This window comes from Microcebus murinus, chromosome 22 (genome assembly GCF_040939455.1).
Source record: "Microcebus murinus isolate Inina chromosome 22, M.murinus_Inina_mat1.0, whole genome shotgun sequence".
NCBI classification, from domain to species: Eukaryota; Metazoa; Chordata; class Mammalia; order Primates; family Cheirogaleidae; genus Microcebus; species Microcebus murinus.
In genome coordinates this window covers 1,675,440-1,698,986 of record NC_134125.1, presented here as the reverse complement: position 1 = coordinate 1,698,986, position 23,547 = coordinate 1,675,440, and the positions used below count along the sequence as shown (strand labels likewise).

General features: G+C 58.5%; 1 protein-coding gene across 1 annotated transcript; it reads left to right on the top strand.

The window, feature by feature from the left end:
• Positions 1-20,118: 20,118 nt before the first annotated feature.
• On the top strand, positions 20,119-23,318 carry FZD10 (frizzled class receptor 10). The gene has a single exon (XM_012767031.3). The coding sequence runs from the start codon at positions 20,554-20,556 to the stop codon at positions 22,300-22,302; it is 1,749 nt and encodes a 582-aa protein (XP_012622485.1). The 5' UTR covers positions 20,119-20,553; the 3' UTR covers positions 22,303-23,318.
• The last annotated feature ends 229 nt before the right edge of the window (positions 23,319-23,547 follow it).

Genomic DNA, 23,547 nt, shown 5'->3' with positions numbered 1-23,547 from the left:
GGACATCATCGGCCTTTTCCATCCGCCCACTGCCATCCCCGACGGGCCCTGGGAAAGCCGCGGGCAGGACTGCGGGTCACCAGAGGGAAGGCCGTGCCAGCCACGGGCCTCGGGCCGGGCCGGGCTCGTTCACGGCGCTCAGCGCCACCCGCCACGTCGGGCCCCGAGACTGCCGCCTGGGCCCCGTCGTCCCTTCCCGGGAGCGGCGACCTGCACCCCTACAGGCGTCTGGGCACCGTGTGCCCGCGATCAGACACGGCTCCAAAGGTGGAGGTGCCCGAGGCACTCGGAGCCCGGGGCCCACGCCCCTCCCTGCCCCCTTGTCCCCGCAGGTCTCTGTGGCACCTGCCCTCCTGAGAGGTCACGCCCTGCGGGACTGAAGGCCAAACACGAGCGCCCAGGGGGCTGTGGGCCCTTCCGCGGAGCAGCAGAAGGTGACTCACGGCTGATTCTGCCTGGGCCAGGCCGAGTTGGCACAGCCAGGCTGAAATACTTCTGGCTGATTCTCTTGGCAAGAGCATCAAAGCCCGGAGCGGACACAGTCCAAGTTTCCTCCTCTTTGAAAAACAAAATAAAACAGAAACAAAAACAAATCCTGGCACGAGAAGCAAAACCCTGGTTATCTTTCAAATCTCCTGTGTTGGGGAGAGCCGGGCTGCGGGCGGCGGGCGCGACCCGCGTCTGGGGCTGCTCACCATCGGCCCCCTGGCGCATAGTAGGTGCTCAAGAGACAGCTGCTGGGTGAAGCATTGACCAGACAGATGCACCAGCAAGGCCAATGGCGGAAAGTGTGCCAATATACATATCATTTGAAGATACGACTGGCAAATATGACAATGAAATTTTTGTGAGCAATGTAAAATAATTTTTAGTTGACAATCACATATATTTACAGGGCACAAGTGAGGTTTTGATATATATATATATATAGGAACAATTAAATGAAGGAATTAACATATACATCAATATGCAAACTTATCTTTATGACACTGAGAACATTTAAAAACTACTTTTTGTGAATTTGAAATACAGAGTACAGCAGAATTAACTACAGGCACCATGTTGTACATCATTTAAAAAATTATTCATCCTAACTGACATTTTGTGCCCTTTGCCCAATATTTTCCCTTTCACCCCCGTCCCTGCTGCTGGGTAGGAAAACAGCCCAGACTTGAGGGCGTGGAACCACCGGTGGGTTTTACTCCGGGGCTCTGTGGGGCCAGAGTGTGGACAGGGCCTGGCTGGGGGGGGGGGCGTTTTCTCTTCTCTTTGGTGCTTGAAGACCTGGGGGGCTGCCTGCTGGTGTCCCCACTCTCGCCTGGCATGGTCAGTGCAGACCCTCAGTGGGTGGGGACCTCGGCTGGTTTGCCGACCACAACACCCACGCGTGGCCTCTCTACGTGGGCGAGCCTGGGCTTCCACGCCGTGGCAGCGGGACCCCAGGACGAGTGTCTTCTGAAGAGCCGGGAGGAAGCTGTGTCACCACGTCCCCGAGAAGTGTGACTTACTCTCCCAGGCTGCACAGCATCGCTTCTTCTGTAGTCAGAAGCCCATTCAAGGCCGGGCGCGGCGGCGGCTCACGCCTGCAATCCCAGAACTCCGGGAGGCCGGGGCGGGAGGGTCGCTTGAGGTCAGGAGTTCGAGACTGGCCTGAGCAAGAGCGAGACACCCCCCACCCCCCGTCCCCGTCTCCACTAAAAATAGAAAAATATTAGCTGGACAACTAGAAATATATAGAGAAATAAGTAGCCGGGCATGGCGGCCGGTGTACAGGTGACCTCCCAGCCCTGCGGGGGTCTCGGGACCGAGGCTGTGCCGTCAGAGCCCGGACCCTGCACACGACCCGTCCCGGGTGAGTCCGTGACCTGCTGAGCGGTGGGAAAGCATCAAGTCTCCAGACTCCCGCCGGGACTGTCGGGGAAAGCTGCAAACTTTTCCTCTATGGTGGTCACGAAGCTCATAGACGGTGGGAGCGAATTCACCACCAGCAGCCGGGGAGCGGGGCCAGGCGGTGGGAGGCTGCTCCCCGGGGTCACCCTCGAGCCCCACGGCTGGACCCAGGCTAAACTCCTCCTCTTGAGTTTGGGCATAAGTTAGGATTTTAGGGGGGTCGTTTGTCACCTGCTACCAACGGGCCCATCACCGGGACGACGGGAGACTGGAGCCGCCCTGCTCTCTCCCGGAGCACCCACCTTCCCCCAGAGAGACCAGAGGATGCGTCTATGGCTCCTTCTTCCTGCCGCCCCGACCACCGCCCGGGGCAGGGACCAAGTGAGAGAATCTCATCAGCCCCAAACGTCCTCGCTTCAGCCAATTTTCCTGGAGAGAGAGAGAGAACACAGGAATGCTGTGTGGTGTTCTAAGGAGCAAGACACCAGCCCCCCAAAATGCACTCTGCATTTGCACCTTTGCCCCGGTGGGGGGGGGCAGAACCCCGCAGGCCAAGCAGGGCTCACCCCTCCCCGCGTTCCCACCCGGCCCCCCCCCGAGGCATTGGTGCCTGTGACGCCCCCCCTACTCTAAACATTTCACTTCCCTGTGTTCTTTGTCTAGTTTTCCAGTTTGACTAAGGAGACTATTTAAAAAAAAAAAAAAAGCATGGAATAAAGTACGGTTTGGTGTCGTGGGTTTGTATCCCATGGAAGTGCTAAAACCCAGAGCCTCAGAATGTGACCTTGTTTGACATGAGGTCATTGCAGATGTAATTAGCTAACATGAGGTCACCCTGGGGTAGGTGGGGCCCCGTCTCAATGTGGCAGGTGTCACCCTAAGAAGAGCAGGGACACGGGGAGGAGGCGAGTGGGGACGGGGCAGAGATTGCAGGGGTGCCACTGCTAATCCAGCCAGAAAAAACAGAGAGAGGCCTTGAGGGATCCTCCCTAGAGCCTGGCCCTGTCCACACCTTGACTTTGTACTTCCAACCTCCAGAACTGTGCAAGCATGCACTTCTGTTGTCTTAAGCCACTCCGCTTGTGATGCTTGGAAACGAACACATCTGGTGAGTAAAGTCAGGCAGGTTTCTCCACCTGAACTGAAATGACTGCCTGCTCGGGACCTGACCGGTCACAAACATCTGCAAACAGACATCTGCAAACAGACATCTGCAAACAAACATCTGCAAACAAATGCCTGAGCCGTGGTAAACAGCCATCTTCTGTGGTATTGAACGCCCTGGGGCCAGTCCCGTGAGCTAGAAGCGCTGAATCCCTGGCTGGCGCCATCTGCCAGGGACTCCGAGCAAGCGGCCCACCTGCAGCAGGACGCCCAGGACAGGTCAAGCACTGTCTCCGCACCTGGCATGTCATTGTGCAAAGTTATGTCCTTGTGCAAGTCAAACAGCTCGTGAGCCAGGAAGCCAACACGCCCAAGACAGCTAGCTCCCCGGGTGACAAGAATTGCATTTGACCTCCCGGTGGCAGGAATGGCTGAGCAATGACCATTAAACAAAACGGGGCAGCCCCAGTGTTTGCAAACGTGCAGGAAAGCCGGAAAGAAATGCAGTGCGTTTGCTTTCTGAGCCTGGCCTCCCTGAGCACACAGCGACCTGCTTCTCGATGCTTATTGGCACACCCAACACACACACACACACAAAAACAGCTTAAACTGGCCCGGTTGCCTTTCCTGGGGGCATTTCAGAGGAACTGAGTCAGAAAGGTGTTTTTGGTGGATGATTCAAACGCTCCAGGTCTCCAACGGATGGCAGTGAGTCGTAGGAAATGTAGAATAAGTGAGCTCGAGCTCGGGCTTAGCCGCCGGCAGCCGCCTGGGTGACGGTGCTCTGGGGCCAGGGGCCCAGGTGCCCGGGTTGGAGCTGCACATTCGGGGAGTGGGTGACATCCAGGCGGAAAAGGGGTTCCTGGCTTCCAGGTGTTGGAGCAGCAGGTGAGAATCCGACAGGGTTTGCCTGAAACCCCAGCGGTGAGGAGTCCGCTTAACTCCGAGCCGCGCCCGGTCTGGGCGTGAAGACGCAAAGTGAAAACAGAGAGGGGGTCAACGGGGAGGCTTCGATCCTCCCCGAGGGTGACGGCACCTGCCACCCTGACAGCACACCCCAGCCTGGGACAAGTGACACCTTTGGAACTCTTCCTGCCCCGGAGCTTGATTCCAGAATCCAACCTGGCTGTTGGAGAAGAAAACAAACGAGCACACACGCTCTCTATTTTATCTGAGCGCGTCAGCAAGGCGGGCTTCACCCACACGGATGAGGACTTGGTTGGACGGGGTCCTTATTCCAGCACCCCACAGTCTCTGACGGTCGTGCGCTCCTGCCAATCCAGCTGGCTGTGGCTGCCTGAAGTGGATGTCAAGCTCTCTCTCTTCTTCTATCTTCTCTTCTCTCTTCTTCCTCTCTTCTCTCTCTTCTGTCTTGTCTCTTCTTCTCTCTCTTCTTCTTCTCTCTTCTCTTCTCTCTTCTTCCTCTCTCTTCTCTCTTCTTCCTCTCTCTTCTCTCTTCTTCCTCTCTCTTCTCTCTCTTCTCTCTTTTCTCTTCTTCTTTTTCTTCTCCTCCCTCCCTCTCTCTCTCCTCCCTCCTCCTCCTTCCTCCTTCCCTCCTCCTCCCTCCCCCTCCCTTCTCCTCCTCCCTCCTCCTCGCTTCTCCTCCTCCCTTCTCCTCCCTTCTCCTCCTCCCTCCTCCTCGCTTCTCCTCCTCCCTTCTCCTCCCTTCTCCTCCTCCCTCCTCCTCGCTTCTCCTCCTCCCTCCTCCTCCCTTCTCCTCCTCCCTCCTCCTCCCTTCTCCTCCTCCTCCTCCTCCCTCCTCCTCACTCCTCCTCTTCCTCCTCCTCCTCCTCCTCCCTCCTCCTCCCTCCTCCTCGCTTCTCCTCCTCCCTTCTCCTCCCTTCTCCTCCTCCCTCCTCCTCGCTTCTCCTCCTCCCTCCTCCTCCCTTCTCCTCCTCCCTCCTCCTCCCTTCTCCTCCTCCCTCCTCCTCCCTCCTCCTCACTCCTCCTCTTCCTCCTCCTCCTCCTTCTTCTCTCTCTCTCTCTCTCACTAGCAGTGAGCAGAGCACGCGGCCAGGTCTTTGGGGCTCGTCACCTGTGCTTCTAAGCCTGCCGAGCACCTCAGCCTCCACTGACCAAGTATTCGGAGGTGGCACAAGGTGACCCCGACCCTGAAAAAGACACAGGGGCACGGCTCCCACCACCACCGCCACCAGGCACGCCTGTGGTCCGGAGCTACCTCTTCCCTTCTGAGCAGCTTCTCCACAGGGGGTGGATGGGGACGGGCTCCTGGCGCCCCTGCCCCTCCCTAGCTTTGCAGACCACCCAGAAGCCTCTTCCAGCCCCTTCCCCTGAGCCCTCCCTCCACGCTCAGCCCAGCCCAGGCTAACGCATGTCTGGGGGAAGAGAAGCTTCCAGCAAAATGCCGTCTTGCAATCTTCGCAAGCGCGGCCCTGAGGGCGCAGGCACACAAGGACATGCCCTCCTCAAGACCAAGGCGAGAAGGAAGCCCTTGTCCCCGCGTTTTCCACACGCCCCCCGCTGCGCCCCGACGGCTGTCGTATTGTTTCCAGTTGTGTCTATGGCGAACCGGGGCGGCAGCACGCCCCTGTCGTAACAGACGGAAGCAGGCTCAGGAGGCAGCTTTCCGCCGGCGTGGGCCTGTTCGCGGCACTTTCCAGAGCGAGATGCGAATGAAACGCGCAGAGTGGCCAGAGCAGAGCCGCTTGTCCCCTCGGCGCCGAAGATTAGAGAGTGAAAAGCGTTAGCTGTTATGGGAAGGACAAGAGATATTCACACGGGACGTGCACACAACATGTGCACACGGGACATGCACATGGGACATGCACACGGGACATGCACACAGGACATGCACACGGGACATGCACACGGGACATGCACACAAGATGTGCACACAGGCCGGGCGTGGTGGCTCAAGCCTGTAATCCCAGCACTCTGGGAGGCCTAGCCGGGCGGATTGGTCAAGGTCAGGAGTTCGAAACCAGCCTGAGCAAGAGCGAGACCCCGTCTCTACTATAAATAGAAAGAAATTAATTGGCCAACTAATATATATAGAAAAAATTAGCCGGGCATGGTGGCTCATGCCTGTAGTCCCAGCTACTTGGGAGGCTGAGGCAGGAGGATCGCTTGAGCCCAGGAGTTTGAGGTTGCTGTGAGCTAGGCTGACGCCACAGCACTCACTCTAGCCTGGGCAACAGAGTGAGACTCTGTCTCAAAAAAAAATAAAGATGTGCACACAGATGTGCACACGGGACGGGCACATGAGACATGCACGTGGAACATGCACACAGGACATGCACACAGGACGTGCACATGGGACATGCACATGGGACATGCACATGGGACGGGCACATGGGACATGCACACGGGACATGCACATGGGACATGCACACAAGATGTGCACACAGGACATACACACGAGACATGCACACAGGACATGCACACAGGAGGTGCACACGGCCAGGCACACAGGACGTGCACGGCTCCCGAGAGGCAGGCGTGGAGCCCATGGAATGCTGAAAACTCCAAACATGCCCAGAGGGGTAGAGGGAGCTGCCTTCAGAGAGGCGGGCCGGCAGGTCGTGGGTTGCGAAGACTATGACGCGGGCCTGCCCCGTAGTCGCCAAAGGGACAAAGAAATGCACGTCAAGGCCACAGCCTGGGAGGCTCTGGCTCCTCTCTGGGCACCACTGTGCTGTGTGCCCCTGGGTGGGTGTCTCCACCTCTCTGATTCACCTCCCTTCATTCCTGGAAACCTGTCCGTCCAGACGGGGGACTGGGGTGGCGTGTGGCCCGCCCCCCCTCCCACATTCTGAGCCCAACCCGAAAGCCGGACCAGCAGCCAGCTTGCTCCGTGAACCCAGAACCCAACCAGAACCGAGTTTGTTTTGTGCGTGCGACAAAACCAGGAGCCACAAGTCCACCTCCTGCCCTGCGGCCGGGAACCCCAATCACCGAGCATTCTTGGAAAATAAAAACCAAAGACAGGCTGCTTTTGCTAATGTTACGTTACGCCGGAGATAAAAATGACGTCGGGAAGTAAAAATAAGTCGGAGATCATTGGAAAAACCCAAACGCCCGGCAACGGGAAGAGTCATTGAAAATCACGGAGCCGTGGAGTGTCCTGCAGCGTCACGACGACCGTTTGCACAGGGCGCTCCGTGACAGGGGCCGACCCTCACGCCCCCACAGGGGAAGAGGAAAGTGGGTCAGGGACGGGCAGGCGCAGTGCAGACATCCACGTGCAGAACGACGCGTGATGGCGGGTGTCCGCCTCTCCGCAGACGGACTGGAAGGGAGAGCCGGGAGCAGCAGGAGCGCGGGGTCGCCGGGCCTCCTCGCGATTCTCACTCTGATCTCTTGGCTCACACGCAGCTCGTGTTTCGAGCGCGCCTCACGCGATGCACATGCGCTCGTTCCGTGCTTCCCGTGTTCCGTGTGCGTGTTTATCCAGGCCGCATCGCAGACGGAGTTGCGAGGGAAAATCAAGTCCACCCGACGCCTCGGGATCGCGGGGGCTGCCGTAGCCGGGAGCCAGTTTGGGGGCAGACCTTCAGCGACACCTGGCCACCTCCGGGAAGCACAGCGGTTGCCCTCGTGGCCTGGATTCGCACCCGCATGCCCGGAGCCTCAGCGCGGGCCCCGCGCGGCCCCGCCAGGCAGGCGTGCCCAGGACGCGGCTCTTTCCCGCGCGGCGGAGGTGGGCAGGCGCGACGTGTGCCGTTCCGGGCACCAGGGTCCCCCAGAGGGGCAGCGAGCGCCCAGTGCTCCGGGCCCCAGAGGTGACAAAGTCCCGCGCCGGTTCCTGCCCTTGAGCGAGGTCGTCGGCTTCCTCAGCTGCCTCACCGCAAATCCTCCCTGTTCTTTTTTTAGCCGGCAGCAGCTCAGAAGCCAAACTCCGCCGGTCCCTGGAAGGGTTTTTTTTTTCCGACACTAAAAGCCACGCAGATGACAGGGGACTCCGGAGGCGGCGGGCACAGGCTGCTGCCGGCCCTGCCCCGCCCGTGACCTTGAGCAGGCCACTGCCCTCTCTGGCCTTGGTCTTCTGAGCTGTGAAATGGGGGCGGTAATGACAGGGCCGACCCGCCCACCCGTCGTCTCTCACCCACGGATGCCGCGGCCACCCGGCCCTGCCCCGGCCCAGAGAGAGACCCAGGCCGCCCTGCCCCTGCCTCCTAAAGAGGAACACAGACACGGAGATACCGGGTGTCTCCAAGGAGGCGGTGTCTTCAGAAGTCCAAGTCACACGGAACGGAAAGGTTCAGCCCATGTCCAAGGGCCCGGGCCTGGCGATTTGGAGAACAGAAGCTCAGTGGGGGCCACGGGGCCAGGGAGTTGTCAGCCACAGCAGGTTCTTGAGTGAGGGCAGCACGGGGCGGGGGGAGCTCAGTGAGGAGCTTCCCCTGGGTGGAGGCAGCGTCTCCCCGGGACTGGCTTTCGGTGGAGTTGCAGCAGCGCTGGTGCGCAGCCCTCCGCCGGCTCCGGCGTCCTCTGCTCCTTTGCCACGGAGTTTCCGGACCCGGCAGTGGCCTAGTGCCCCCCCTCCAGGCCCTGGAGTCCTGCTGCTCGTTTCTGGCTGTCCCGGGGTCCTCAGGGTGTGGCCGTGGGGCAGGAAGACGTCCACGGCCTCCCATGCGCCTGCCTCCCGCCCTCCCGCCCGCCACCCGAGCTGCTCTGCCGTCCTGTCCTCCACGGCTGGAGCCGGGCCCCCCTCCCCCCTCAAGCCGCTGCCTGCTGCAGAGCCACAAGGCCCCAGCGGCAGGGGACAGGCTTTGCCGCACAACGGATGCCCGGGCCCCACAAGCTGGACCGCGCCCGCCACGCACACGCTGCCGGCAGGGTCCTGGCAGCGCCCGAGGGACAGCTGGGCCGTGCCCCAGAGAAGGCAGGGCTCTGTCCCCCGGCTCGTCCCCCAGATGGAGCAGGACCCGCCTGGGGACCAACTGCCACAAGCCCCGTGGACCTCAGCGCGGGGCCTCCCTCCCGTCCCCCGGAGTTTCTTTCTGCCTGGGGCTCCACTCTCCCCGGAAGGTGCCGGATGGTTCCGGGGCGTGATGGTGACCCCAGCCAGATGTCACTAAAGGTCTGTCCCTAAACCGGCTCCCAGCTACGGCAGCCCCCTGCGATTATGAGTCAGTCCCCCGCGGTTGTCTGCACTGCCCGGTATCTCCTTGGCAGTGCCGAGACCCCACTGATTCTGGGGGTCTCCAAGGGGAGTATTCCTGATCCCAATTCTGGTGACGAGCGCGTGGCTGAACGAGTTTGCGACGTCCAAGGGTGGGGTTCGGGGTCCGGCCCTGCCGTAGACTCTCGGGGGAGTCAGAAAACAGCACGTCCATACACAGAGTATTCGAGTCCGCGTCGGAAGCTACGGACAGACAGACGGCACCCTCGTCTCCCCCCGCCCCCGGCCAGCGGCACCCACAGGGCAGATGCTGTCGGGACCGGGGGCTGGGTAGGACCCACGCAGGCCCCTCCGGACCCAGCCAGGCCGGCCCTCCGCGCAGCTGCCGCACGCAGGCCTGTTTGTGTTGGCGGGACGCCTTGCCAGAGTGACTCACCCAGCCCGGTTTGGCTTGGAGCGAGAACCAAAGGCAGAGCGCCGGCGAGAACCCTTCCCACAAGCCCTAACCCCGCCATCTCACCCGGCTTCGCAAACAGTAATTAAGTTTCCCAACTCCCGGCCAGGTAATTAGGCTCCTCGCCACACGCAGGGAAACTGAGGCAGAGAGACCTTCGCTTTCTCGGGGTTGTAATCGGGCCACCGTCTTGTCTGCCCGTCTAACCCAGAAGCAGGGGCGGCAGCGAGCGAGGTGGGGCGCCGGGTTCCCCCAGGAGTCCCGTCCGGGGGACACAGCGGCCGCTAAACCTGCAGCCAGACCTGTCCCCAGGCCCTGAGATTTTCTTGAGAATTTCTTCTGAAGATTACACGTGACATAGGGGGACACCTTAGAGTCCACTAACAAATCCACATGTCTTTGAAACACTGCACAGTCCAAACGAAACGTGTGCAGCGTGGATTTGGCCCCTAAGGCACACGCATGGACCGAGTGTCACGATGAGCACAGGCCAGCGGAAATGTGACGAGAACCCACGTGTGATTTCAAGCCTTCTAGTAGCGACTTTGAGTAGAACACTCGGGCATGGGGCCGTGTGCCGATAAAACTTTATTGACAAACACAGGCGTCAGAGCAGATCGAGGGCCACAGTGGCTGGCTCTTTACTTCTCTGATGAAATAGCTTTCACATAAGTAAAAGAACTGAGCGGATGTCTGGCCCGGTGCTCAACTATTATACTGAAATACAGGGCAGAGACGCTGTATGCAAAGGATTTGTTCCTGAAGATTTTGCCTGTTTCAAACCTGCTGCGTTTTTCAAAGCTAATGTTCGCAAAGACAATACACACCAGTGAAGATTTTCTTCAATGTTTCTGTTGACTACCTGTTGACCTGTGGCAGTGAGGTTAATAATGCAGCTTACTATTAACTTAGTCGGCCAGATTTAAAATGATCTGACCTTTTTTAAAAAAATTATTATTTTTTTAAATTGGGCTATGTGTGTTCCACTTTTTTCCAATTGTGTTGCAGCGAGTCTACTGATATGTGTTACAGAACCCTGGATCGGATTCCCATAATTTGAATTTATATGAAGGGCAGCCCCTTGGCACGTGTGGATCTCGCTGTCTCCCCGCTACACACACACACACACACACACACACACACACACACACACACACACCATAAGCTGCTCTCTTCCGTGTCCCTGTGTGCGGGCCGCGTGCTTAGTATGTGGCAGGCACCCCACACACTAAGGTGGAGAAGGAATAGGCTCGAAGTCCAGCAGTGGGGTCCCAGCGAGACGCCAGACTCTGACCCCAAAGGCCGTGTGACTGCAGTTTGCAGGCGGCCCTGTGTTCCTCTCTTCTGGAAGTCTGCTCAGTTTGTCGTGTGCCCGGCTATTCGCGTGGGGCGGTGCAGACCTCGTCCTTCGGGAAGCAGGAGGAGGGAGCAGAGGACATTCCTGACGCCCTTCCAAACCCGGGGCCTGGGATTTCCTCCGCAAACCACGGCACATGCCTTTGTTTCCCCATGCACTGCAGCATAAAAAGCGACGGTCGCCGTGGCCTCATGGCTTCATAAGCCACATCAAAAGCGTTTTGCAATGATGCTTTTTCCTCCCTGAAACCCGGAGCCATGAGCGCACCTGCTATTACCCTGGTAATTAAGCCACTCCCCGGCCCAGTGGACACACATTCCAGCCGCCGAAATGTGGCCAGACAGGAGCCCTGCCTGCCTGACCGCTGAGTTCCCACTAATGCCCTGTTCCAAGTCCAGCGGATTCTTCTGGAAGCTGGGGCGGGACGACCCGTGTGCGGTCACTCAGTGTCAGCCTCCGAAAGGCAGATGGCGGCTTTGGACCCTCCCCGCTCTGGCTCCAAACACCCCCACTGAGCAGCAGCGGACACAGCGACCAGCCCCCCAGACAGTGTGGTCACCGAGAAGGTCTCAGCTTGTCACCCAGGCTGGAGCACAGTGGCACAATCACAGCCCCCGCAGGCTCGGTCTCTGAGCCGGGCAGCCGCGCCAGGGGCCGGCCAGGGAAGCAGAGCCCACGGGAGGGCGGACACGAGAAAGGACCTGTCGCAAGGAGCGGGCTCTCGTGAGCGTGGGGGAGGCTGGGCAAGTCAGAAGCCGGGGCGCGGACGGGATGACGCCGCAGTGCGCGGGCAGGTGGCTTCCTCCCCCAAACAGCCTCGGTCCTGCTCTCTTTCGGGCTTTGCACTCACAGGTGAGGGCCGCTCACACCACTGAGGACAGCCTCTGTCCCCAAGGTCAGCTGGCTGCAGGTGTCCTCGGCCACAGAGACCCTCCCGGCAGCACCGAGACACACGCTCGGCTCATAACCACGGGTGCCGTCTGCAGTCCCCGTGTCCTGTTACGGGGTGACGACCCAGGCTGGCCCGGCGGGGTCCTGGTTCTCCCTCCCTGTCCTGTCCCGGCAGCCTTGGCAGGTCCCTGAGTGATCTGAGCTGTCAATCACGCGCACACCGCCCCACTCCACGCCCGCCCTGACCCCATGCTCTTCCCCCAGACACCCCAGGCATCCCGCACCTGGGGGCTGGCAGATGCCCCTGCCCTGGGGGGGCGCTCAGTGCAGAAGCCCCCCCAGCCCCCGCGTCCCCCACAGGTCTTTGCCCCTTCCCAGCAGGGCCTTCCCCACCACCCTGCTTCCAACCGCAGCCCCCTTCCCGCCTCCACACCCCACCCAGCCCCCGCCCGCCCCACGAGTGGCTCATCTGACACACTCCATGGCGCACACGTCACTCGCGGGCACCCTCTCCTCCCCCGCTAGAGTATGAGCTCCTGGCCGGTGGGGGGGGCGGCTGTCTGGGGGGGTCCCCTGTCGTCCCTGGAGCTTAATCTCGGTCTGGGAGGGAAACGCACTCCCCCTGGGGCTGGCGTCCTGCTGGGGGAGGGACAGAAAATAAACACATAAGCAGAGAAAGTACGAGGAACAAAACAAGGCAGGTGCGGCTCCGGCAGGGCGGCGGTGAGTGTCCCTCAGCCCAGCCGGGGCGCTTTGTCCCTCGGCAAAGACAGGGCCAGGGACAGCCTCTTCCTGACCTGTCCCCCCTGAAATCAGATGCTTCTCTGTGTGTGAGAGAGAGAGACAGAGAACCGGAAATTCACTCCGAAATTAGCTGATATGAAGAGACAGAGATAGGCCGGGCACGGTGGCTCACGCCTGTCATCCCAGCACTCCAGGAGGCCGAGGCGGGAGGATCCCTCACGTGCAGGAGTTTGAGACCAGCCTGAGCAAGAGCAAGACCCCCGTCTCTACCCCAAAATAGAAAAGAAATTAATCGGCCAACTAAAAACATATAGAAAAAATGAGCCGGGCGTGGTGGCACACGCCTGTAGTCCCAGCTACTCGGGAGGCTGAGGCAGGAGGATTGCCTGAGCCCAGGAGTTTGAGGTTGCTGTGAGCTAGGCCGATGCCACGGCACTCACTCTAGCCCGGGCAACAGAGGGAGACTCTGTCTCAAAAAAATAAATAAATAAAAGAGAGACAGAGATAGAGAGACAGAAACAGAGAGATGGAGCTGCCCACAGATGGCGGGCGTCCATCACGGGAAAGGAGAGGGTCCTTCCCCCTAAAGTTGCGCTTCTCGGCTGCAAAGCAGCAGCAGAACCTCCCCAAGCCTCGCGCCGTGAAGAAGGGTGACGGGCGTGCAGGGACCGCAAGGCCATCCTCTCCATCCTGTTTTGGGCCTCCTCGCAGAGAGAACCGTGGTTTTGCATTTAAGCTGCGCTTTGGGAGGAGGACGGCAGGGGAGACGGCCACGCGCCTGAGAGCTGCTCTTGCTGTTGCAGAGCGTGAGGCTGAACCCCGGCACCGCCTCGGAAAGACGGGGGACATCCCAACGGAGCTGCAGATCTAGGGCCGGGGAGGAGGGAAACGTTCGCGGAGGGCTCCGGGTGGGCCTCAGCTGGGGATGCAGCGACAGGAGCCGTCCTGGAAGTGGGGTCCTGCCCCGGGGGAACTGAGGACGGGGCGGGGGACCCGGCCTGTCCCCTGACTCACGGGAGACCCCTCCGACGGGCAGGAGGCTGTCGGCCAGCCGCCCGGCTGTGGCCGCGTTCCAGGAAGAAGGGGGCCCCCATGACACGGGTCCTGCAGCTCTGCGGAGAAGAAAGAGACTCCAACGTGTGCCGCTGTTAGCAACCCACCTTGACTTCCGGCCGGAGAAGACAAACGAAGAATTTAACAAGGAAAAGCCAACTGGCCAGAAAGTTTACAGACCGGTTACTCGTCCCACCCCGGCGAACGTTACCTGCCAGACTCGGTTGTAAGCGTTTCATATGAGACCCCTCGCTTAATCCCCGCCCCAAAACTTTATGTAAAGTCAGTGTCACTGCCTTCATTCTACAGCAGAGGAACCAGGCCCAGAGGATGAGGCTCAGAGAGGGTAAGTAACTTGCCTGGGGCCACACAGCTGAGGACAAGGGTGAACCCACACACGTCAAAGCCGCCCATGTGGTGTTTTCCCCCCACTCCTTCCTCGACATTCGTGACTCTGAAGAATCCATGCGAACTCGAGGAATCAGAATATCGAGATGACGAGAAAGCAGCAGACACACACGTCCAAGACCAAGACGGGAGGAACAGACAGAGGCCGTAAGCCACGACTTGATCTTCCTGCCGGCCGCCCACATGGCACCAAAACAGACCTGTTGGCCGGGCATGGTGGCGCACGCCTGTAGTCCCAGCTACTCGGGAGGGAGGCTGAGGCAGGAGGATCGCTAGAGCCCAGGAGTCGGAGGTTGCTGTGAGTGAGGCTGATGCCACGGCACTCACTCTAGCCTGGACAACAGAGTGAGACTCTGTCCCCCCCCCAAAAAAAAAAGAGAGAGAGAACAAAGCGGACCCCTCTCTGAAAGTCCGGTGCCACCACAAACATTACCGAGCGGGAGCGCGTCTGCACCGAGGGGCCGGTGGTGGCAGCACAGTGGCCAGCGCTGACTCCGCCCCATTAGCCGGGTGGCCTCAGGCTTGGGGCTCAGACCCCCACAGCAGCCCAGCCCCGTCCCTCATCTCTGAAACCGGAATCTTCCCCACCTGCTCCCTGGGGCGGCCAGCCCCGAGGACTCTGTGCGCTGTTCTGCGTCCAGGGCTCGGGGCAGCAGGAGCCAGGCGCCCACGCGGCTTCGGCCCTTGTTCGCTCGTTTGTATTCACGTGACGCCGCTGCGAGCGAGTGTTGTCATTGTGCTCCTAACCACTCTCGTCCCCAGAGCCCTGCCCACAGGCGGCACGTTCCAGGGCCTCCTCGCTGACTTCTCGCCTCCTCAGGTTACTCCGCATTTCAGCTATGGCAACGGCAGCCTTAACTGGGCACTCACTTTGTGCTTGGCGTTGTAATCAACACTTCCCATGTGTGAGGCCTCACCCTCCTCGTGCCCTGCGAGGGCCCGTTTTGCAGATGGGAAAACTGAGGCAGGGAGAGACCAGGAGTTGCTCATCCCAGGCCCCAGGGCTAGACTGCGGAGAGGAGCATTCGGACCCAGGCGCCTGGCTCGGTTTCCCCAGAGCTCAGCAGGGTTTGGCCCCGTGGCTCCAGACTGGGGAGCTACAGTGAGGTCAGGAGCAGGAACAAGGAAGCTCTTCCCACTGCCCCTTCCCAAGGCGGGGCCGGCCCTGCAGGGGCAGCTGCTGCTGGTTCAATCCCCGTGGGTGACCCCCCAGCCCCCATCCTCAGGACCCGTGAAAAAAAAGGGCCCCAGCATGCAGGGCCAGAGCCAGAGGAACACAGATGGGGAAGGTGCGTGATTAAATCAGCACACCCCGAGCAGGCAGGACAGGGAATGCCGGGAAACAAAGCGTTTACGGCGAAGCGTGACGTTTCAACTCCTGCAAGGGTTGTGCATGTCCGATGACGTGTCCACACGAAGCTGTCTGGAATACAAACACACGCCAGAATAAAACACACACAAACACTCTCTCTCTCACTTTCTCTCTCTTTTGCTTCATTTTTTGCTGGAATTCTGTCATCTTCTTTTTTCATATACAATTCTTCCAAAAGCAGCCCGGGACAGAATGACAGGTTTAAGTGCTTTTTCCAAGGGGCTCAGGTCTGCCCCGGGGTTAAGGGTCAACCTGCCTAGCCGGCATGCTAAGTCTTCCTGTGTTTCCAACAGATAACCTTCTTGGCATCTGGAGGGATTTAGATAGAAGGCCGGCTCAGTGCTTGTAAAAAACATATATCTCTCTCTATATGTGTATACACCATCGTATGTATGTATATAAAATGTGCGTGTATGTAGTATCCTGTTTGTTGTTGTTGCAGTTAGTTGGTGTCGAGATGGAAAAGGAACCCTGTGCCTTTAAACGAGGAGGGGCTGAAGGAGGCGGCGTCCGGCAGGGAAAAGGCTAGCTGGCGCTCTGTGCAAGAGAAGGAGTTTAATCTAATTTAGTTGGAGGGTGTCTGTCTGCCGTGTTGTTTTTTGGAGTGTGGGAATAGCGGAGGGAAGCTGCCCCGTTGAATGGTCCCTTCTGCGCCAGAAGCAGTGGGGAGCCCTCAACGCCAGTGATCCAAAGCCCGGCCTTGAAAGAGGATTAAAGAAATGTTCTGATTTGCAATTCACACTCATGCACCCCGCAGAACCTTTGGTAATATTTCAAACCACATTTCAAGGGAAGCGGCCTTAAAAATAGCTGCCCTGATTGTCTTGGACACCCCTATGCACCCGTTTTAGGATGGGGGTGCTTTCTTTGGTCTGTTCCCCACCCCCCATACACACACACACACCCCTGGCATCTTACAAACCAGTGCTTTTAGGTGTAATTAAAACTTTCGTGCCTGTTGAATTTGTTGCAACTTGCATCGCCTTTCTGGTGGTGCAAACTGTTTTCTTTGCTGAGAATCTCTTCAGATGACTAAAGGTGTTTTCCGTGGAGAAGAAAAAAATGTAGGGGGGCCCGAGGGAGCAGGCCTGCTTGGTTAGAAAACAGGCTTCTCCTCGCACGGTTTATATCTGATGAAAGCTTCTGCAGAAACTTAATACCGAGATGAGGTCAGAGAAAATAAGGCTCACCCAGGTCAGACTGCTGCATGCCAGGCAATTATTAGTAAGCAGGGCAGTTTTCATTCTTTAACTTGAAGGCAGCATTGGAAAAGTCCCTGACTAAATATAAATATTGATGACATCAGCCGGGGAGAGAAGAAACACAGGAATCATTTCACTGGATGTTGAAACTTCTACATGCCAAGAGAGATCATCCCAGTGGGAGCCACTGAACCACCTTCTGTCTTTAAGATGCACCAGCACTGTTGTATTTCTTTATAAACTTTTTGCTCACATTCCGCGAGTTTGCTCTTGCAAGGAGCTTGTAACATGCTAAGCCATGGTTTAATTTCTTTTTATTGCGGAAAGTCTGCGCACTTTTTTTTTTTTAATCTTAAAGAGATTATTTGGGTTTTCTCTAATCCCATGTCAGAAAACCTCGCACAATGCTTACAATTTCCCTTCACTATTACATAACAAGAAAAGATACAACAACTTTGATTTTTAGCAATGTCCGTTTCCACGTACTTTATACTTTTGACTTGGTGAGTTTAAATGGAATGAAACCTGGGCCTGTCTTTAAATTCCCTTCCACTTCCAAAAATATTTAGGTCCTATTCAAAAAACACTGCCTGACTCCTGAAATATTCCCTTTCAAAAAAGCTTCTACTTTCCCCAGTGAACATTTGCAAGAACTTTAAGGTAGATAATGTCTCTGATATATACATATATATGTTTTTTTTATTTTTAAGTGGTTGGGATAAAAAAAAATATATTCCTTGTCTCTGCCTGTTACGTGAAATCATGTTTAATTATAAAGTTTCATTAAAAACCTTTGCTCAAAATTTTAGAGGCCTAATAAGATTTCCATTAATTTAAACATATCACTATTCCCACGACAGCTCCAACGCTTTCTTTTTCCTCTTTCATCCATGGTTAAATATGTAAATAAAATGTCTAAAGTCATTCTTCAAAGAAGACAAAAGAAAAAAGAGCTGAGGGAAAGACAGCCATAAAATTCCTCCCAATTCTCCATAACATTTGCCAGAGGGGGGCCGGGTACCAGCGGGGCTGAGCAGCGGGGGACCTCAGCTCTGAGCATCTCACATCTCAAATCCCACACACAGGAGGAAAAAAAAAATAAAATAAAATATCTTTTCAGTTGGAGCCATCAAAAGGCCCTTTTCATTTATTAGTTACAAAGTTATCTTCCAGTTGCTGATTTCTCAGAACCCTCGTTTTTCTATAAGAATGTCTATTTGTTGGTTTCCATCTCAGCTGGACAGAGGGAAGCACTTCTGCAGACACATTTTTATAAAAAAAAAAAAAAAGACGAGAGAAGAAAGCAATCTGAAGTGGTTATAGCTAAAATAATGGGTCTGAACATGGCTGAATTAAAATAGCACATAAAAGATCAATTAGGAAGCACTCTCTCCAATAGCTCAGTCCCAGCGCCTGGCGTTTGGCGGTCTAACTCTCTCACTAAATATCCCCAATAGTTTCTAAAGGAGAAAAACAAAAAACAAAAAAAAACAAAAAAAAAGAAGAGGAAAAGAAAGGGAAGTGGTTCTTGCAAGAAAGATTCTACAAAAGCCAAGTGATGTCTGCTGAATATTTAATTTAAAGGTTTTGAAAATAAGTCACTAGATTGATAATTTTTTTTAAACTATCATCATAAAAATGGCAGTTTTTTTAAAAAAAAAACATGCAATTTTTCATTGGGGGAATAATGACACGGTTGGAAGCGGTTGTTGGGACTATATTAGCTTCCACCTTCCTTCCCACTTTCTCCGTCACCCCAACTTCCCCCAACACCTCCCAGTGGGTGTCGGGGGTCAGGGCCCCCGGGGTGGGGGATGGGCGCGTGAACCTGCCTATTAATTCCGGGATCTGGGCGAGTCTCAGCTTCAGCCCCTCCGCACAGACCTCGGAGGAACGGAGGAGTGAATGAGCAGGAGAGGCGACCCAGGCTTCTCGCAGAGGGGGCCGTGCGCGGCTTGTTTTAATTAGAAGCCAGTCGTCTCGGAGGACGCGCTCCAATTCTGCCTCGGCTTGCTCGTCCCGGGAGGGGAGGTGCCTGGCGGTCCCCTTCCCCTTCCCGGGCGCTTCCTGGAGAGCGCTGGCGCACCGCGGGGACCCATCCCGCCGTCCCAGGCCCGGGGGGCGACAGTGGCCAGCCCGAGCAGGTCCCGCACAGATTTCCCGGGATGCGCGCACTGGTGGCGGGCGGGCGGGGGGGGGAGGGAGGGAAGAAAGGAGGCCGGCGCCCGAGGCCAGCCTCGGACGGGCGAGTTGGGAAAGCCCCAACTTGGGGAGGCAGCGGGAGATTGAACCCGGGATCCGGGGAGTTTCTGGACTTAAAAGGATCCTGACCTCCAGGGCGTCTAGGCGGAGAGAGAACGGGCCACCCCCCAGGGGCGCTGCTTACGCCAGAGCTAATTCGGGGTGCGAGGGGGAGGCACCAGGGAACGGCAAGGGTGGGGCTGGGCGCCCAGTGCGCCAACGCCGAGGGGGCGTCGTGTCCCGGCCCAAACCCGAGGGGAGTGAGCTCAGAGGATGAGGCCACGACGCTCCTTCCCCACTTGCCAGGAAAACCAGCGAGTGGCGCGCGCCCCCGCCTCCCGGCGCGGGCTGGGGTCCCCCGCGTCCCGCCCCGCCGCACCCCCCGGCGCCGCAGCCGCTCGCGGGGCTGTAGCCCAGGAGGGCGCGGGCCGGGCAAACCACTCGCCAAATAACACAAATGCCCGACGAGTGAACGACTTCCTACAGTAAATAAACCCAGCCGCCCAGGAGGAACCGCCGGCCCCTCGGCTCCGCGGCTCGGCGGGGCGGGGGTCACCGCGAGGCAAGCCCGGCTCCACTTCCCTTCCTGCCCCTCCGCCCCCTCCTCGGAGGAGCCCTCGGAAGAGCAGCCCTAAAATCGGCGCTCCCGGCGCCCCTCCCCCTGCCCTCAGCTCGTCCCTTTGAAATTTCAAAGGAAACCCCTTCCCGGAGCCCCGGCTGGGAGCTCCCCGCCCCGGGAGGACGCAGGCAGGTTTACAAGCCAAGGGGCCACTTTATGGCCGAGGTCATAAAACGCAAATCCCACCTCTCTTTGAAAGCGCCCTCCGCCCCGGACCCGCCATGAAAAAAGAGAAGATGCGCCCCCAGCCCCCCGCCACGGACCCCCCCTCGCCCCTTTCTCCCGCCAGTCCCCGAACTTCCCGTAACCTCGGCGTCCTTGGGGTGCGGGGGACCACCCCGGGGGACCCCCGGGACAGGGGGCGCAGGCGGAGAAGGCAGCGAGAGGCAAAGTTGGAGGCCGGGCAGAGAGGGCGAAGAGAGGCGGGCGGGACACCCCGGAGGCGCACAGAGCCCCGCACGCCGGGCGGGAGTCCCTGGCCAGGGAGGACCAGGCGGGCGAGACGCGGCGCCCCCCGCGGGCAGGGCGGCGGGCAGGGGGCTCGGCCCCGCGGGGCGCGGGAGCCGGCGGCGGGCGCGGGGCGGAGGCGGCCGCGCAGCTCGGCTTTCGCATGCAAAGCGGCGGCGGGGGCGGGGCGGGCGGCCCGGGGGCGGGGCCTGTCAGCGCTCGGCTTTTTCCCCCAGTTGCCTTTTTGCGAGTCTTCTCATCCCGGGACGCAAAGCTCGGAACAGCTGCCGGCTGGGCCCGGAGACGCGGCGCAGGGAGGGAGGAGCCGCGGGGCCACCGTGCGCCCGCGCCGCCGGCCGCTCTGGGTGCCCCAAGAAGAGGCCCAAGTTTGCCGCGGCGGCAGTGAGCTGAAGCCCGGGCCGCGCCGCCGCGCCGAGAGCTCCGGGGGCTTCTCTCGCTTCCCGGTATTGTTTGCAAACTTCGCCCCGCTCCCCGGCGACCCCCAACTCGGCGGAGGCCTGCGCGGACTGCAGAGCCGGGGGCGCTGTGCGCAGCGCTCGGGCCAGGCTGGGCGGGCATGGGCGGGGGCCCGAGCAGGGGCGGACGGCCGGGGCCAGCAGCCCGTGCCCGGGAGCGGCGGCTCTGAGGGGCGCGGACCTCCCCGCCCGGGCACTGCAGACGCCACCATGCCGCGCCCGGGTCCCCGCCTGTGGCTGGTCCTGCAGGTGATGGGCTCGTGCGCCGCCATCAGCTCCATGGACATAGAGCGTCCGGGCGACAGCAAGTGCCAGCCCGTGGAGATCCCGATGTGCAAGGACATCGGCTACAACATGACCCGCATGCCCAACCTGATGGGCCACGAGCAGCAGCGCGAGGCGGCCATTCAGCTGCACGAGTTCGCGCCGCTGGTGGAGTACGGCTGCCACGGCCACCTCCGCTTCTTCCTGTGCTCGCTGTACGCGCCCATGTGCACCGAGCAAGTCTCCACCCCCATCCCCGCCTGCCGGGTCATGTGCGAGCAGGCCCGGCTCAAGTGCTCGCCCGTCATGGAGCAGTTCAACTTCAAGTGGCCCGACTCGCTGGACTGCAGCAAACTCCCCAACAAGAACGACCCCAACTACCTGTGCATGGAGGCGCCCAACAACGGCTCGGACGAGCCCACGCGGGGCTCGGGCATGTTCCCGCCGCTCTTCCGGCCACAGCGGCCGCACGGCGCGCAGGAGCAGCAGCCGAAGGACGGCGGGCCGGGGCGCAGCGGCTGCGACAACCCGGGCAAGTTCCACCACGTGGAGAAGAGCGCGTCGTGCGCGCCGCTCTGCACGCCCGGCGTGGACGTGTACTGGAGCCGCGACGACAAGCGCTTCGCCGTGGTCTGGCTGGCCATCTGGTCGGTGCTGTGCTGCTTCTCCAGCGCCTTCACCGTGCTCACCTTCCTCATCGACCCGGCCCGCTTCCGGTACCCCGAGCGCCCCATCATCTTCCTCTCCATGTGCTACTGCGTCTACTCCGTGGGCTACATCATCCGCCTCTTCGCGGGCGCCGAGAGCATCGCGTGCGACCGGGACAGCGGGCAGCTGTACGTGATCCAGGAGGGGCTGGAGAGCACGGGCTGCACCCTGGTCTTCCTCGTGCTCTACTACTTCGGCATGGCCAGCTCGCTGTGGTGGGTGGTCCTCACGCTCACCTGGTTCCTGGCCGCGGGCAAGAAGTGGGGCCACGAGGCCATCGAAGCCAACAGCAGCTACTTCCACCTGGCCGCCTGGGCCATCCCCGCGGTGAAGACCATCCTCATCCTCGTGCTGCGCCGGGTGGCGGGCGACGAGCTCACCGGCGTGTGCTACGTGGGCAGCATGGACGTGAACGCGCTCACCGGCTTCGTGCTGGTGCCGCTGGCCTGCTACCTCACCATCGGCACCTCCTTCCTGCTGTCGGGCTTCGTGGCCCTCTTCCACATCCGCAGGGTGATGAAGACGGGCGGGGAGAACACGGACAAGCTGGAGCGGCTCATGGTGAGGATCGGGGTCTTCTCCGTGCTCTACACGGTGCCCGCCACCTGCGTCATCGCCTGCTACTTCTACGAGCGCCTCAACATGGACTACTGGAAGGTCCTGGCAGGGCAGCACAAGTGCAGAATGAACAACCAGACCAAGAGCCCGGACTGCCTCCTGGCCGCCTCCATCCCCGCCGTCGAGATCTTCATGGTGAAGATCTTCATGCTGCTGGTCGTGGGCATCACCAGCGGCGTGTGGATCTGGACCGGCAAGACCCTGCAGTCCTGGCAGGGCGTCTGCAGCCGCAGGCTGAAGAAGGGCCGGAGGAAACCGGCCAGCGTGCTCACCGGAGGCGGCGGTGGGATTTACAAAAAAGCCCAGCATCCCCCCAAACCTCACCTGGGGAAGTTTGAGATCCCCGCCCAGCCCCCCACCTGCGTGTGAGCAGGCCTGGAGGGGAGGGCCTGCCCCACCCCGGGGGCAGCGGGGGACTGAAATGTGGTGCTTTTTTCATGGTTGTTTTTTTTAAAAAAAAAAAAAAGATAATAATAATAAAAGGAAAAGAAAAAGAAAATAAATAGAAAGCATTTACCCTGAAATTCAGGATGCTGGGATACACTGAAAGTAAAAATGCACGGAAAGGGTTTTGTTTGGTTTTGCCGTTTTTCCGTGAAGGGAAGCTCCGGTTGGGTAGCCTCTTGTGTAACCGATTGGTGGTAAAGTAGTTGATTCAGCCCTTTCTTTCTGGGAAGAAAACTTTTGTTTAGAACCTCCCGTAAATATACATCTCTGTATATTTGAGCTGGCTTTGCTGCTTCCATTTACAAACCGGAGGACAGATCACTTGTTTGCAAATTAAAGAGCCTCCGGAGGGTCAGCAGATGAGCCATCCCCAGGGGGGCCCTCAGGAAGGCTGTGTGTGTTGGGGGGGAGGGGGACTGGGGTGGATTTGGAGTCACTTAACGTAGACTCCGCCTCTAGTCCTCACGAATGCTCTTTCTCCCCCCACCAAACCTAACATTTGCGAATTCAAACAATGTGCAATACATTTTTCCCCCTCTTTCCATGAAAATAAAAAGGAGAAACAAGTATTTTGCTGTGCATAAAGGCAACAAAAGAAATCTCCTAACAAAAGAACTAAGAGGCCCCCTGGGCCTCAGAAACCCTTTAGTGTTACATTTTGTGGCTTTTTAATGGAAACCAAGCCAATGTTACACACACGTTTGGACTGATTTGTGGAAGGTGGGGGGGTGAGGAGGAGAAGGATCTTTCAAAAGTACCCAAAGGGCTTATTGACTCTTTCTATTGTGAAGCAAATGATTTCCATGAACACACCCAGAAGCACTAGGTCGGTCTCCCATGGTCTCCCATACTCTCTGACTTCGCCAGGGAAGAGTGGTTTCTGCTCGTGTATATGTGTAATATAGGATATTTTTCATGCTCCGCTATTTTATTAAAAATAAAATATGTTCTTTAGTTTGCTGCTAGCCCGTGTGTGTTGTGAGGTTGCCTTCCCCAGGTGTGGGGAAAACAGAGGAAACATCTCCTTCTGCTTTTCTAGGTGAATTCTGGCTGGAGAGTCCTGGTTATATTTACGTGAAATCGCGGCTGGGCGGATTCTAAGGTCGGGGGAAGAATTCCACTGTGAGTTTCAGAGGAGTTACATGCAGCAATGTGTGGAGTTGGAGA